Raw genomic sequence first — 16,429 nt, 5'->3', positions numbered from 1 at the left:
CTGCATGACGTAACACCCAGTCTGAAAGTGCAATGGCGATATTGGACAATAACAGCCGTCGCTTTTGGGGCACCACATCTAAATTATGTGGCTAACGTTGAAGAAAACTCCTCCAGTCGGCTGCGAAACCACAAATAATATCGGCACACTGCGCGAGCGACTACCTGCGACCAGGAAGGGTGATATCACAGCCTCTGCACGCGATGACAGTTTAGACTGAAAAAGCCGCTGGTAAGTACAAACTCCAGTGACGGCAACAGCATTTTCAAAACAGCTTTTTTCCACTAGGTAAATGGTCTTTTTCGGGCTGCGAGCTTGAGATATCAAAGGGGCGTGGCGGCGTGCTGGGTACCACTCCTGACTAACAGGATGCTGATAGCTTAGCAACAGCGGCAAGGAAGGGGGAAAGGAAGCAGAGGAGAGACAATGGATGTGCGATTTGTCAGCGTCGTTACCGGGTAGGATGAGCAGAGCGTGTGTTGTTTGAGTAGAAAGAGAGGCGGCAGCATCGTTTTGTGCCAAGTGAGCCACAAGAAGGAGCCCTGAATGCAGACTCGAAATGTAAACAAAGGGTGTGGGCCTTTCAGCTGGCCTGTGATGAGGAACCATTACTGCTGCTGGTTATTAGAGCTGGAGGAGACTCCACACTCACGTTTTAAAGGCTGTCAGTGTCAGCTAAGCGGGCAGCATTCACCATCACTCCTGCCTGCAACTGTTGCATCGTTGTAGTCTTTTCCACATCTTCTCTCCCCCCCCCTCTAGGTGTGACGTGTGAACAGACACCATGGCCACACAGGAGCCGTCCCCTCCCTCGTCCATGGAGAGCAATAAGCCCGGCTTCCCCAAGAAGATCCTGGGCAACAAGCTGGAGGACAAGCACCTGTGCAACTGCTGCCACAACATACTCCGACGACCGTTTCAAGCCCAGTGTGGACATCGCTTCTGTTCCTACTGCTTCAACAGGACCGTGAGGTGAGGGACGGCATCACCCAGAGTGTGTGCACACGGTGTATTTTAGGAAGAACATTCAATTTTATTTTATTTAGCGTGTCAAATCATAACAAACGTTATCTCGGGACACTTTACAGATAGAGTAGGTCTCTATACACTCTAGAATTTACAGAAACTCCCCAATAAGCAAGCATTTGGCGCTACAGTGGCGAGGAAAAACATCCTTTTAACAGAAGGAAAACGGTGGCCGGCCATCTGCCTCGACCGGAAATGTTAACATCAAAATTCACTGAAAGTAACAAGTTTAAGTACTCATTATGCAGACTGACCCATTTCAGATTGATATATATATATATATTTTATTATTGTATTTTTGGGGGTGTCTGCAGTGGTGGAAAAAGCACTCAGATATTTTACTTAAGAAAAGTAGCAACACCACATTGTAGAAATACTCTGGTACAAGTAAAAGTCCTGCATCAAAATATACTAAAAGCACCAAAAGTAAAAGTACTCATTATGCAGAATGGCCCATTTCAGAATAATACAGTATATACTATATTGCTGGATTATAATTATTAGGGCTGGGTATTGCCAATGATTCCCCGAATCTCAATTCACAAGGTCTCGATTTGATTACATTTTCGATTCGATATCAATTAGATTAGGGAAATATCAGTTAACAATACCAATTTTGCTTGGATATAAAAGACATTCTCAGAGAGAGAACTTATGCTGTAAATTGTACAATCAAGAAGCAACCCTCAATTATATTTTTATAATGCACCAGGTTAATGTTTACGTTAAGAATTCCCCTCGAAAAAGTCTATTTAATGTACTTACTGAACATTGAAAAAGCGTATATTAAAAGATTGATTTCGGTATTTTATTATTTGATATCAGATCACGCAAACAAAGATCGATTTTTAAATGGGAAATCGATTATTTTATCCAGCCCTAATAATTATTAATGCATTCATGTATAAGAATCACCGTTGCAGCTGATACATGTTTATCTGATTTATAAACGTCTTGGTATCTCAGTCTATAATAATATATTATCATGTATTTGTTATTAATAATCTGAATCTAAGAGGTAACTAAAGCTATCAAATAATTGTAGTGCAGTAAAATGTACAATATTTGCTTCTGAATTGTAGTGAAGTAGAAGTATAAAGTAGCATAAAATGGAATTACTGAAGTAAAGTACATGTACTTCAAAATTGTATTAAATTACAGTACTTGAGTAAATGTACTTGCATATGTTGGAATTACAGTAAAACAGAGTAGAAATGTTTTTTTTGCAGTAATGGACCCCAGAAATGCAGCGCCTGCATTAAAGAGGAGATCTTTGAGGATCCTACGTCGATTTTGAAACAAGGATGTGTGAGTATTAATACATTTTTTTTATAATCTTTCTTTTTTTAGATTATTTTTGGGGCTTTTCCACCTTTTTTTTTTTTAACATTTTTGACAGGAAAGCTAGGTGAGAAAGGGGAGAGCGATAGGGAAGACATGCAGGACATCGTCACAGGTCGGATTCGAATCCTGGATCTCTGTGTTCGAGGCCTAAACTTCTCAGTACATGTGTGCCTGCTCAACCCACTGAGCCAACCGGGCCACTTAATACGTTTTTATCCAGTTAAGAACAAAACTTTTTTCTTTAATTGGAATTTCTGTTGAATTAAATGTTGGCGAACATTTTGATTTGACTCATGACATAATTTGCACCATAGCAGCTACAGTAACCGACGCACTCAGAAATAGGGCTTGTTTTCTTCAGTAATCGATGAATAGTTTTGTCTAAAAAGTATTCAAATGTATTATTTTGTCCTACCGACAGTTCAGAAATCCTCATCATTAAAAAATATACATGTAAATAATACTAATCACTTTAAATAAACTTTAAAAACTTTGAAACAAGATCACAAAGTGCTTTACAGTAAAACAAGGAATAAAAAAGTCAGACAAGATGCATTGAAATATTTACAATATACTTAGTACTTAGTACACTAACCACTAGTTACAAATGTCTTCAAGGACAAAATACAGCTGTTTTAAATTTGAAAGACTTGATCAGTTTCGTTTTGACCGGTTTTACTCACTTTCAGTTTCATTTTGATGTCTCTACCCAGTATAAACGACATGCTGTAGAAAAGATTAGCCATTTCTTTTAGTCAAGCATAGTCCCAGAGAAAGTAAAAGTACCAATGCACAATGTGAAAAAATACTCCACTAAAAGTCAAGTCCTGCATTCATAATCCTACATGTTACAATTCAATTTATTTTTATTTGGTCTCTCTATGTCTATTTCCCTTACCCTTTTTTCCCCTCTATATTCTTTTGCAAACTGGAGAACTGAAGAATTGTCTTCCACTGCTTGACATGAACTTGCCTGTCCCGCTCCAAACCGACATTTACGGCTTACTGATCTGTTGCCATAGTTTTGTACAAAAAAAGGTGCCTCATGCTTTATTTGTGAGCAGACATGCAGGGAAAATGCTCTTCCAAGTGCACTCCTAAAAACACATGTCAACTTACAGATGGTGGCACTGAAGGAAGTTTTGAATATACAGCTTTCCTGCATGTAAATGATCTATAAAATGGAACAGGGCAGGTGCAGAACATTTGCAGTGTGACAGAAAAGCCTTATTTTTTTTTTCAGGCTTTTCCTGACAATGCAGTTCGAAGGGAAGTTGAAAACCTTTCAGCTATTTGTATCAATGAAAATTGCACTTGGAAAGGCAGTATTAAAGAGTATGAGGTGAGTACTTTCAGGATTCCTTTATGAACTAATGTTTTACATGTTGCTAGCTTTGCCTGCCTTGATATGGATATAAATAGACAGTGAAGGCACTACAGACTGTTAGCAACTTAAAGATCTTTTTTTTTTTTTTTTTTTTTTACAGTTAAACCACGAAGGGAAGTGTGAGTTCATGATCATCCCCTGCCCCTCCTGTAAAGAACGAATCCGCTTCAATGAACAGGAGCGCCATAATGAGCGAGAGTGCCCGGAGAGAACACTCAACTGCAAGTACTGCAAGGAGCCATTTCACTTCAAAAACATCAAGGTAAGAAATGATTTACTTAGCTAAGATGCCCGGCGTGTCTGAGCTGGTGCAGCACATCACATCACAGCAGCTCTTTTGGGTGTCTCTAAAAGAAACACTCTTGTTTTTTTAGGCACATGATGAGATCTGTCCCAAGTACCCGATGATCTGTGAAGGCTGTGCCAAGAAGAAAATACCCAGAGAAAAGGTGAAGCCGTAAACAACATGCAGACAAGATGAAGACATTTTGTTGCATGATGTCCAGTTTGTGCCTCTCGTGTATTATGATTACATTCAAGTCACAGAGCTGATTTGTTTCACCTGAAAAGCATGTACTTTGAAGGTATTTTCAGACTCCTCAAAGACTTTCCTAACCATTTGAGAGAAAACATATCCTGTCAAGATAGAAAAATGTGATTCTATTTCCTATTCAGGTTGCTGAAAATGACATATGTCCTTGCTATAAAGGTGGTATTTTTGTATGAAAATTTTAAAATAACAAAGTAACCTCAGTATCACTTCACTTTAGGCTACCCTCTTTGTTTGGATTAGAAAAAAAGACTTGAAAAAGGTGGTTGAAAATCATTTTTATTGAGTATTTCTGGAATATTCTTTCATCCAGATGGTTAAAAGAGTCTTTAAATATCTTTCTAAACAGCTAAACGTGTTGTTAATCAGCCGTCTGCGCTCCTATGCTAAGTTGCTAACAATACTCATTGGCTTTTAATTGTTTTTATTTTTAGTATGTGGACCACATTAAGTTCTGCAGCAAATTCAGAACTCCGTGTCGATTTCATGTCGTGGGATGTGATATGTCTGTAAGTAGCCTGATTGTCTTCTTGATAATAACTTTTATATATTCACACGTTCAAATTAGGGACTGTACAAACATTATTAGAGTGGTAGGAGAGGAGGTCAGAGAAGAGGGAGGGTTGTCTGAATTGTCTTTTGGAAGAGCATGCGAGGGTCTTTTACTTTTTTTCTCACCCCAGATACATTTTTCCCTCTGAGATTTATTGTCAAAAATCAAATATATACATCACAACGATGGCTTTCATTTTGATGTTTGGAAGAAACGTCTCTAAAACACTCACCCATGTGATCATATAATTGATTTGACAGTTGGACAGTTAAGCATCTGATCTCACACCGCAGGCTATAGCATCATCTGATCTAATTCAAATAGATTATTTTTAGGGTGTGTGTGGGTGGGTGGGTGGGTGGGTGAGGGGGGGGCGGCACCGCGGGGCTAAGGTCCATTTGAAGCCACAGAGCTGCCGCATGTGTTTGTTTCACTCATTCTGTGGCTGTTATAATCGTCTACTTAGCAGCTCTTTATTCAAAAATAGAGTGTAATGCATTTTTTTTAAGTCAAGAGTAGGATCCAAAGAACCTTTTAAAGTCTCGCTTTTTTGACCCCCCTCTTCACCCTAATAACTTTCATATACAGTATACATACTCATTACAGTATGATGTATTTATTGTTTCTATTTCATTTCCCTCCTGTCCCTTTTTTTTAGGTGGAAAAGGAAAAGATTCATGACCATGAGCGTGCCTATGCCTACGAGCACCTCAATCTGTTGCTGCACTACATTATGGGCATGAAAGTGAGCATGGAGGGCCTGCAGCCCCAGGGACTGGAAATAGCCGGACACAAACTGGTGGAACTCCAACAGTCTCTCAGGGAGCTCGAGGCCAGAGTCTCCCAGCTCAGCACCACCTCCTCTGGGCCTCCCGTGCAGGGAGCCGCCGCCGCCGCCGCCGCCTCCTCCTCATCCTCCAGCTCCGGTCCCCCTGGTCCACCGGCTTCAGCTCCTCTCCCTCCACCACCCACTCTGGCTCCCACTCTGTCTGTGTCTACCTCCTTCACGCCTCTGCCCAGCTCGGTGGGTGCGGCGCTAGAGCTCCAGCTCCACAGCGAGAAGACCAAGGTGGTGGAGCTGGGTCGCAGGTGTACGGAGCTCGAAGTTAAATCCGGCACGTTTGAAAATGTGGTGTGTGTCCTGAACAGAGAGGTGGAGAGGTTTGCCACCACCATGGAGGCCAGCAACCGTCAGCACAAGCTGGACCAGGACAAGATCGAGGCTCTGAGTAACAAGGTAGGAACTGCGTCCATTTGCTGCAGGTTGAGTCACACTCCAACTTCTAGATGGATGGATGGATGGATACTTTATTGATCCCCAAGGGGAAATTCAAGGTTCCAGTAGTTTAAAGACATCACACACATCATACACATACATCATAAACAGGATGATAAAATAACAAAAAAAAAATAATATGGACAATACAAGAAAAGATACTAAATATAAAATCCACATGAATGTACCAAGGGATGTAGAAGCATGAGACGCTTGCAGTGACAGGGCAGGTAAGGTGCTCTATGAGAGTGTGTGTGTCATGGTGGTAGTGCAAATAAGTCCAATAGTGCAAGGATATGTAGACATAGTAATATAAAAAAGTCATAACTCAGTTAAATCTAAACACACAGACAGGATTCACATATTTTTATATATCAGTGTGACATACACTTTTCGGGGATATCATTATCTCTGATGTCCGTCACAAATAAATCAGCTTAGAAAACATCGACAAAAGACGGACTTTATAACTTCAGAACTTACCTGAGAATCAACACGTTTTTAAGTTTTCTTCAGTATCAAAGTAATACAGTGATAGTTGTGTGTACATCCATGGGTAGACTGCAAACAGGAACTGCTTATAACTAATTCGGCATACTTTTAATGGTGTCAATTTGCTAAAATGTCTTTAGAAAATGGGCTAAAAACATGGGGCTCAAGTTGTAGCTCACAGCGTTATTCACAAAATTCATAGTGACGTTTTACTTCCTGTTTACAGCCACATCCACCAAAGCATTATGGGAACTGTAGTTTCAAAACTTAGAGCATGATTGTCCCCCAAATAGAAGTAACTGGATTTAATGAAGAATTTGTGATCTCAGATTAAAGCACAGCGTGTGCTGGTTTTCCAGGTGCGACAGCTGGAGAGGACAGTGGGGCTGAAGGACCTAACAGTGGCTGAGATGGAGGGCCGGCTGAGGGAAATGTCTGCTACAACCTTTGATGGCGTCTTTGTCTGGAGGATCTCTGATTTCGCCAAAAAGAGACAGGATGCCATCGCAGGTCGAGCCCCTGCCATGTTTTCACCAGGTAACATTGCCCATTACTACAGATTAGAGGTCCAAAATTATGGACCCAATCCAAAACATAACAGTAGAAATCTTACTTAAAAAAAAAGAAAAAAAAAGATATTGGATCTAAAAGAGACCCAAGGACAATCAGACCTGGTCGACCTGGACAGCAACATGATAATCCATCTATGAATGAGTAGTTGAGTTCAAAAATGTGATTTTCCCTTCAGTTACCACCCCAAAATAGACATTTTTATCTTGCAATGTTTATGACTCACCAGCTAATAGCAAGTATGTGCAGATCCACTCAGGTATTTTACATAAACTTGAGACCTGAGGCCATACAACGAGACCCTACCTGCCCTACTTTGTTTGTGAGTCAGGTCCTGGTTACTATTAACCAGTTAATCCGTTTAAACCTCTATTTTACAGAAGCCTCATTATCTGCAGATGACTAAAGCTAAATTTCTCCTCACTTTCTTCCTTTCAGCCTTCTATACCAGTAAGTACGGCTATAAGATGTGTCTGCGGATCTATCTGAATGGAGATGGGACAGGGCGTGGCAGCCACTTGTCCTTGTTCTTTGTGGTGATGAGGGGACTGAGTGACGCTCTGCTCAAATGGCCTTTCAACCAGAAGGTAAAAGAACTGGAGACGAAGCAGAATATTTACTAAGATTTTGCTTAACAGTTAAATTGTGTTAGTCCTTATTTACTAAGGTAACATAGAAAAATAGATGCTGAAACGTGCGTGGACTATTTTATTATTTTGTTCTGCCGATCGCGAGGTAAATCATAGAAACAACTTATAAAGTAATCTACTAAAAATATTTGCTTGCGTGTATTTGATTGGCCAGCGCAGCGCCATGCGTTACGTTGCAGCAAAAGTTGAACAGGGTTCTTTTCTGTCGTTTTTTCATGCAGAGACAAATTTGGTCTGGAGTCGGCCATCGTAAACATCTCCCAGATGTAGACAAACGCTGTTCGAAGCATGTAAACATCTCTAACATTTGTCTTATTTCCAGGTGACTCTGATGCTGCTGGACCAGAGCAACAGGGAGCACATCATTGACGCATTTCGACCTGATGTCACTTCCTCTTCCTTCCAGCGACCGGTGAGCGAGATGAACATCGCCAGCGGCTGTCCGCTCTTCTGCCCGCTCTCCAAGCTCGACGCCAAGAACTCGTACATCCGCGACGACACAATCTTCATCAAGGCGATCGTGGACCTCACCGGCCTCTAGACGGCCCCACAGGGTGGTACGGTTTGGCAAACCACGCAGCTCTTTGACCATTAAGGCTTCATTTTGGCTCAATCGTGGTCCCTTTAGGGCTCTGTTCAGGTAACTTACTGTCCCCTGCAGCTTTAGGGAGACAAACATGCTTGCAACTGTGTGCTGCATGTGGCTGCAGTTTGCTCTGTCCAGACGGCGTTGGCATTGTCATATCCTGGTGATCTCTATGCGAGAAACCACCGACACTGCTTTACATTTTGGGTACAAACGCCTTTTTTCTTTTGACGTTACAGCACGGCTCCCATGGTGGATCAAATGTCACTTGTGTTGTGCACATAAGTTTTCAGTTAAAGGACACAGAGGCGAGCGCCAGTGCGTTGTGGTCAGTGCAGTGCTGAGTAGAAGCAGAGATGTCAAAGTGAACAGATGTGATGGAGTGAAAAAGAGTGAATGGCATCTTTTTTTTATCTCCTACGTTTGAAGGGATTTTACAGAACATGCAGACCGTGTTGGAACGGGGTTGTAGATTATAGATACAGCGTCACAACACCGCTCCCATGGTGGATCAAATGTCACTTGAGTTGTGCACATAAGTTTTCAGTTAAAGGACACAGAGGCGAGCGCCAGTGCAGCGTGGTCAGTGCAGTGCTGAGTAGAAGCAGAGATGTCAAAGTTGTGATGGAGTGAAAAAGGGTGAATTGCATCTCTTTTTTTATCTCCTACGTTTGAAGGGATGTTACAGAACATGCAGACTGTGTTAGAACGGGGTTGTAGATTATAGATAGATAGATTGATGTGATCATTCTGATGACTTATAATAGAGTTAGAGCATGGCTTGATGCAGTTTTTGCTTTTTTCTTGCAGATTGTGGATATTGTGAGCTTCTCAATTCCAGTGTCGAGTGAATTTGCATAGACAAACGTGGAGTTATGTTATGAATAAGATTACAGGCATTACTTTGCCTTTTTTTTGCGCAAAGTGCATGCCGCTGGCCTTTTAAGTATAAAATGGCTCCTTATTTCGACTGAGCTTTATGAAAGGTTCCTCGTTTGTAGTTAAACTTGTTAGTGAATTAGCCATCCGTGATGGTGGAAATTGCCTGCATGTCTTTGGAACCAGGCTATTTACATGTAAAGTTAGTGTTGCGTATTTGTTCCTATTAGGGGTTGGTGGTTCTGATTGGTGGTTTGGTACATCTGTGGAAGATACAGTGGAGTTACCAAGGAGTCAGGGCAGCTTGCCAGTCAAGCCTGAGGCATAAAACTCTGACAAACATACATAGCGGGAGTTTTCCCCTCAGGATATGCTCACTAGCTCACATCTCAACACATAGTACTGTGCCCCCACCACAGACTGAGGTCAACACAGATTCCACAAAATGAAGGAATTGTTTGTTCCTTGTTTTCTGTCCATACAATGTATGTGTTTCTGCTGCTCTTAAGATAGAATACTGATGTGAATCTAATATATATATATATATATATGTTGGTGCAAATATACATGAGGTAAATGTGTATGGAGGCTGAAATAAGAAATGAAAGCAGAGACTGTAATACTTTGTTGTAGGTCACGGGCCATTATTGACATGTTCAGTGCAGCCCCAGATAACTCTTCAGTGTTTGAAATGTGCTCTCACTGATTTCCAATAAGGCACAACAAAAATCAACATATCTGTTTAAACATGTAATTTTTCTTCATGTCCACCAGAGATTGCTGTTCTACTTACTTAGCATGCATGCTGAGGTTTTTAAGGTTCACGCTGGCCTGTTTGAAAACCAGTCTCGACCTGTATTGAAACCTCTCTGTGCATGGGAGGCTTCAATTGGATATGGAGCTTCACATTGGTCAACTCTGTGAGCCAAGTGTGAACGCATTTATTTGTATTTGTTTGGATCAAAATAATCATAGAATAGTTATTATGTTATATCTGGCAGTGCGTCTGTTCAACAGAAGCAGCTGCCTATATTAATAGCAATTTATAAATATGTATCTTTCATATCATAATGTTGAGATAATCTATATCAATGTTAATATACACAATATGTTATAATAAACATAGTATTACTGAATACCTTATTAATTCTATATCTATATACCAACTTTTCCTTTGTCAAGATGGTTTGAACAGGCCAGGACGACCCCCTTTGTGCAGTAAGGACTTGTGATTCCTTCTAGAGTGCAATATATGATTATGTCTGTTAGATTTTGAGGACACGTTGGCTTTAAAGGTTTACAGAGGTCATACTCGACTTATTTGTTTACATCAATCATGATGGCGCTGAAGAAGTGCATCCAATTTTTAACTTTTCAAGGAAAAAAAAAGTGCTTTCCTTGTCATTAAGCATAGTTGATATCACTAGGAATTTGTAGTCCGGAGCTAATCATGAAGCTGAAAGACCATTTTAATGTTGAGGGAGTCATGCTATTAGTGGGTTTCTATTCTTAACTTTACAAAAAAACTTCAATGAAGACTGAGCATGTATTAAGTAGGATGGACATGAACTTTTTTAAGTGTTCTTGTAATGTGCCAAAATCAAATATTACCTCTGTATACTAACAATGTTGTTTTTTGCAAGTTATATTTTATGTTCTATGCTAAAATATGGTGCCAAATATGTTTATAATTCAGTTTGTGCTGCGTGTGTGTGCCATTTTATGATATATGATGCATGGGTCACTACTTCTGTAAGCACCAGGAGATAATGAATACTGTCCCATTAATATAAACCACCCCAAGGTTTTTTGAATGTAAGCTTTAATACTTTTATTCAAAAACAAAACAGCAGTTCTGTAAATGTGATGCAGTTGACTTGAACCAACTTTATTCGTGCACTTTGTATTGGTTGTTTGTCCAAACAGGGTATTTCATTGAGTGATGTATGTACCTTTAAATCAGAGCCATATCTATACTGTATATATATACATATCTATACTGTCTAATGTTGATAATATTGATGTTTTATGCTAAAAAGGACATGCAGTATGTAATAAAGGTTTGCTGGTTTCAGCTTAGGTTAATTACTTCATACTCTTTTTTTTTTTTTTTTTTTTTTTTATACTGTAAGTGGAAAGCTTTAAGTAAAAGTACTAGTACAATGATCTAAAAACTAAAGTCCTGCATTCAAAATTCTTTCACCAAAATGAAAAAACAAAAGTATTCTTAGCTAAATATAAATATATAAAGTATCAACAGGAAAAGTACTCATCGTACACAAAAATGGCCCCTGTGACAGATATATTATTACATCTGACATTATCACATTATTAATACTGATGTATCAGTGTGTAAGCAGTACTTTAATGTTGTAGCTGCTTGAGGTGAAGCTTGTTTTAACTACTTTATATACAGGTTATATACAGGTCTCTCCAAAGGGTCACAGTGTTCATTAGAGATGATCAATGAGGGCTGGAAAGAATGGCTTTTCTTTTCTCTTTGCTGTTTTTGTGAAATATTGGCTGAATCTAGCTTTGAATAAACCTGAGTAAAGTACAAGTAACTCCAAATTGTACAGTACTTAAGTAAAGTTACTTCTTCCCACTTTTACTCACTAGAGGGTGCTTTGGATCCCCGTAATGAATGGCCTTGCTCTGAATGTAGTTACACAGTGTACTAAAAATAAGAAACAAGGATCATTGTGACATTTATGGGCAGTGTAATTTAGAGTAATTTGCATTTTCAGACAAATAAATTAAAGACCTTCAATTACCGGAAGTGAACTTCTTCATAAAAAGAATAAAGTGCGGTTTGACCCTCAAAACAACGCTGTGCATTGTACACCGATGCTCATTTAAAAATAAAGAGTTTGTTTCCTTTAACTTCTTAAATGCACGAAGACAGATCTGCTCACAGGACGTGTTGTATAATACATGAACACAACTTTTTAATTAAAAGACAATTCTGTCCCTCTTTTATGTTATTGGATGTGAATCTTGGTGAGTCACAGACAGAGTGCAGAGGAGTGTAAAGGAAGAGAGCTGACAAAATAGTGGTTACCTTTCCAGGATGTGGTCAGATGAGAAGATGGAGACAATGATTCAGAGTATTTTTTTTTCTCATGACCTCTTTCTTCTGACAATGAAAGAAAGAAATAAACGTTTCTCTATTTTGCAACCCTGTGCAGCCAAAAGCTCTTTATTTATATTTAATTCATCATTATCATTTATAACATTTGATAAAATCAACGTATCCTTTCTAATCAAATCAGACAAAAATGAGCAAGTTACAACACTGCGGCTTATACTAGAAACAACAAAATCACCAGTGTGGGAAAACAAGTTAAACAATGCGAGACAAGCCGCCACTCAAATCGAACGCACCATTTTCAATGGCGCGGTTTATGCATTGACATATATAAAAGGGTTTATGCCTCGACTCTCACCCGTTCTCTTAGTAGCTACATCCATTGTCTCACCTGTTGCTGTCCGTTATACTCGTCTGAGGAGTGTGGAATTGCCGCTACTTTTACTATATTATTAAATAAGAAAGCTTAACTAGCTGCCAACAGTTGAACATCCCTAAATGACAGGTTTGAAGAGGGAATAACAGTGTTACGCCGCAGTCTCGGTGTTCTCTCTGTCTGTTGGTCGACCATTAGCATTTAGCCTAGCTAGCTGGTAACGCTAGCTCCACGCTAGCAGCGGAAACGTGAGTTTTGCTGCACCTGTTGTATCTCGAATCGACTATTCATGAGACGAAGACCACGGCTTTACTTCACTAAGATAAGTATTTTCTGCTTGTACTGCTAACGTGGATTTGTCGCTGTTTTGTTGTGTATGCAAGCAAAGCATTACAGGCTGTATTATGCTAGCTTTATGAAGGTCGATGTAGTGTAAAATCATAGACTGTAGGCATATATGTTCAGTTGATTCTGTAAGAAGTGGCGAGCTAGGAGAAAAAAGTGACACGAAGCAGAGTCCAGTTCACAATGTTCTTAGTTTCATGAGACACACAAGGTTTCATACATATTCTAACAGTCGCTCCATTCACTTAGATGATATTAGAGTAGGAAGACAAAAAAAGAGAGAAAGGAGGATTGGTTCAAGGTTGGTTCACGCATCATTCTTAAGGAATGAAAACAATGTTACAATTTATAATATCAATTATAACATATGAGGGAAGCTTTGTTCAGCGTTTTTACCAAATGTAATGTAACATATTCACAAGTACTTGATGTGAGCACTTGTACTGTAGAATACCATGTGAAAAATTGTAGAACAAAAATCTGAACTTTTATGTTACATTTTTTACAAAATATTCACAAACGTGAGCTGAATTTGAAGTCACAGAAAAATATTAACAAATGTGTAGATTGATATTTACATAAATACAATGACAACTGCCAACTTGTAATGCAACATTTATTGAGTCCATTTCCAGTACAGCCATAACTCTGTGATTACAACCTCTCAAATCCAATGTTTGGAGGATGTGGAATAACGAGCAAAGTATTTAGTTGTTTAATTTGGAGCACTTGTGCTGAAATTAAACTGTGTAGGCTTTCATGGTGAAGCAGGCATTGGATAAACATTTGCGTCCTCTTTCCAAAACTCAAATATGGACTACTGCTGAGTGGAATAGATGACACACTCCTGCACACGTCCATCTGTTTCAGCTCCTCTGCTACTAAATTAATCTCCACAGAGATGTTCCAATGTTGGAGGATGTTGACTTGTTTGGCTCGGTCAGTCTTGTCTGTTATTGTCAGATACTGCTTAGCTCATTTGTAGATAGGAAACAATATACTTTTTGGACTATCTGGACCAAACATATATTTTTGGCTATGGTATAGTTAACACCTGCATTGATGCACAAATGGTTAAAACACAGAGAGGAAATTCCTCTTCAGTACTCATGAGAATCTGTGATATAAGTTGTCCTTCTGTGCTTCTCAGGGGCTGATTTGCTGACAGGAACGCAGATGGGAAATTAATGAACTTCTGACTGAAGAATTCCACTTGTCCTTCTGCGTCTCTCTGTCATGTCAGATTACGGAAATGGTAACAGACAGAACTGTATGTCCTCCAGTAATCCACACATAAATGTTTGGACGTGATGGAGACTCAAGTTTATGTCTTTTAAAAATAATTACCTCAGAAGACATAATTTAAAACTTTTTTTTTAAATTTGAGAGTAACTTAATTGGGTTAATAGTGTGCCTTGTGTAAACAAGTTTACCAGGTTTGATTATCCTCTGGGCCTCTGGGCCGATAATGCCCCAGTTTGGCAGCCTCAAAATGTATCTATTACTTTTTTTCCCCTTATTAAACCACACTAGCTTTGACTGCGTTTAGGGTTAGTTTTCATCAGACTCACCCTGGGTCCGGTTAATTAAGTGTGCTGCTAACTAACAACATTACCGTCGGCAAAACACCCCAGCAACTAAACCCATACTTCAACGTTAACCGTCAAGCCACTAAACCTGTTTGGATGAACACCTCTGCGGAAGTGTTAAATTCGTTAACGATAATAATGACTAAACAAGACACCACCGCCGTCATTAAACGCTGACTGTGACGATATCAGCATGCAATTTTTTAGACGAAAACACCAAAAACTCTCTCTTTATTTGCATTGCCTTCCACCTTTTCTTCCGCCCCCTCTGTCTCTCTGTCTCTTTCTTTGCGCACACACTCACAGTCCGTGGGTCTGTCTCTGTACTCGGTCCGGTTCTGGTGGTTGATTAACGCAGCTTTTCGCTGGTTGGCTCTCATAAAGGGCCGGATGGGTAGCGCACTGCCATGAGTCCATGGGGCAAATGTCGAATTACTCCACATTTTAATTGTGACATTTTAAATCTGAATCTGCCACGTTCTCTGTCAGGTCAATGTAGCAGTATTTTTGATTTGATTTATTTTGGATTTGACGAAAAACATAATCCAAAGGATAGCATGTTAAAGTGTAAACACTTATTTCCAACATGGTCCTTGGTGTTAAAACATGCAACACATAACGAAGACCTATTTCAGGTCAAAGACAATAACCTATAATACAGATCATCCAAGGTTTAAAAGCATTTAAAAAGAGAATCACATAAAATAATCAGTCTACTCCAGGGCTCCACACTAACTTTTTTTATTTAGGTGCACCAGCACAAAATTTAGATGCACCCAAATTTTTCCTCGCATCGCCGTAACGCTGACTGGCGAAACACAATATATAGCTCTGTATTTTTTTACAAAGTGGGCTAAATGTTCAGTTTTAAGTCAAAGCCACTTTTCACAAGCTCTTTTATTAAAACAGATTGTGATTAAAATAAAATGCAAAGACAGGGTTTCCTTTACCAGTTTGAAAATATACAGCTGCAACACATGTAAATGAAAGTTATCTAAAATAAATAGCCTACGATATATAAAAAAATATATATATCTGAGAAAGCTCCTTCATAAGCTTTCAACAACCATAACAGACTGATTAAAAGAGAGAGTACGCCCGGATAGCTCAGTTGGTAAATATAGAGGTTTGACTCCGACCTGCGGCCCTTTCCTACATGTCATCCCCCCCCTCCCCTCTCTCTCCCCTTTGATGTCTTCACCTTTCCTATCAAAATAAAGGCCGAAATCTTAAAAAAAAAAAAAAAAAAAAAAAAAAAGCGACCGAAAGCCAGGGGGAGTGCGATGGACTGAAGCATATGCTAGGCTACTCAGAGAGTTTCGGCTGACTCATTAGCGGCGTTACACCCGTCTTGTGTAGACTATGAAATGTCTGTATCGTCACTGCGCTGCATTTTTATGAACTATGATCCAGCAGGCTCCGTCTTACACGCTATTACTCAACGAACTGAAGTTAGTTGCATTTAATAACTTCTAATGTGTTTTTCGCCGTGGCGGCCGCAGTAACGGAGAGTTACCAGTGGAAACACTGCTACCAATACAGGTTTCCCTCTCATACTTAACAATATACAGCTGTGTTAATAACAATTAAAACTGTAGACAAATGTCGGGAGTTTGGACGGGCGGCGCTGTGTCTCTCCATGTTGCCGTGTGTGAGTGAATGGCGGCGGGGCTGCGCGGAGGAGAGATCCAAACACAGGCACGGCTTTCCAGAAGGAA

At 39.7% G+C, this 16,429-nt stretch overlaps 2 protein-coding genes across 9 annotated transcripts in view; both read left to right on the top strand.

Annotated features, from left to right (window-relative positions):
* The first annotated feature begins 22 nt into the window (after positions 1-22).
* On the top strand, positions 23-11,349 carry LOC114571300 (TNF receptor-associated factor 2). 2 transcript variants are annotated; one of them, XM_028602186.1, is made up of 11 exons: positions 23-231; positions 763-972; positions 2,256-2,334; positions 3,614-3,712; positions 3,858-4,019; positions 4,132-4,206; positions 4,742-4,816; positions 5,519-6,097; positions 6,988-7,165; positions 7,637-7,785; positions 8,171-11,349. In XM_028602186.1, the coding sequence occupies exons 2-11, from the start codon at positions 785-787 to the stop codon at positions 8,387-8,389; spliced, it is 1,803 nt and encodes a 600-aa protein (XP_028457987.1). In that variant the 5' UTR covers positions 23-231; positions 763-784; the 3' UTR covers positions 8,390-11,349. The 2 variants fall into 2 exon arrangements, with proteins under 2 accessions (XP_028457987.1, XP_028457988.1); XM_028602187.1 differs by lacking the exon at positions 4,742-4,816.
* Positions 11,350-12,753: 1,404 nt separating this feature from the next.
* tnca (tenascin Ca) overlaps positions 12,754-16,429 on the top strand; it is a 65,590-nt gene continuing 61,914 nt past the window's right edge. For 6 of the 7 annotated variants that reach the window (XM_028602410.1, XM_028602409.1, XM_028602407.1 and 3 more), the window contains exon 1: positions 12,754-14,377. The gene's annotated coding sequence lies outside the window, so the exon portion shown is untranslated. Of the gene's footprint in view, positions 14,393-16,429 lie in introns of all 7 variants that reach the window. The other variant, XM_028602405.1, reaches the window with a different exon arrangement.

Source organism: Perca flavescens, chromosome 16 (genome assembly GCF_004354835.1).
Source record: "Perca flavescens isolate YP-PL-M2 chromosome 16, PFLA_1.0, whole genome shotgun sequence".
Taxonomy (NCBI): domain Eukaryota; kingdom Metazoa; phylum Chordata; class Actinopteri; order Perciformes; family Percidae; genus Perca; species Perca flavescens.
Note: the sequence above shows the minus strand (reverse complement) of the source record. Positions and strands in the feature narration are given on the sequence as shown.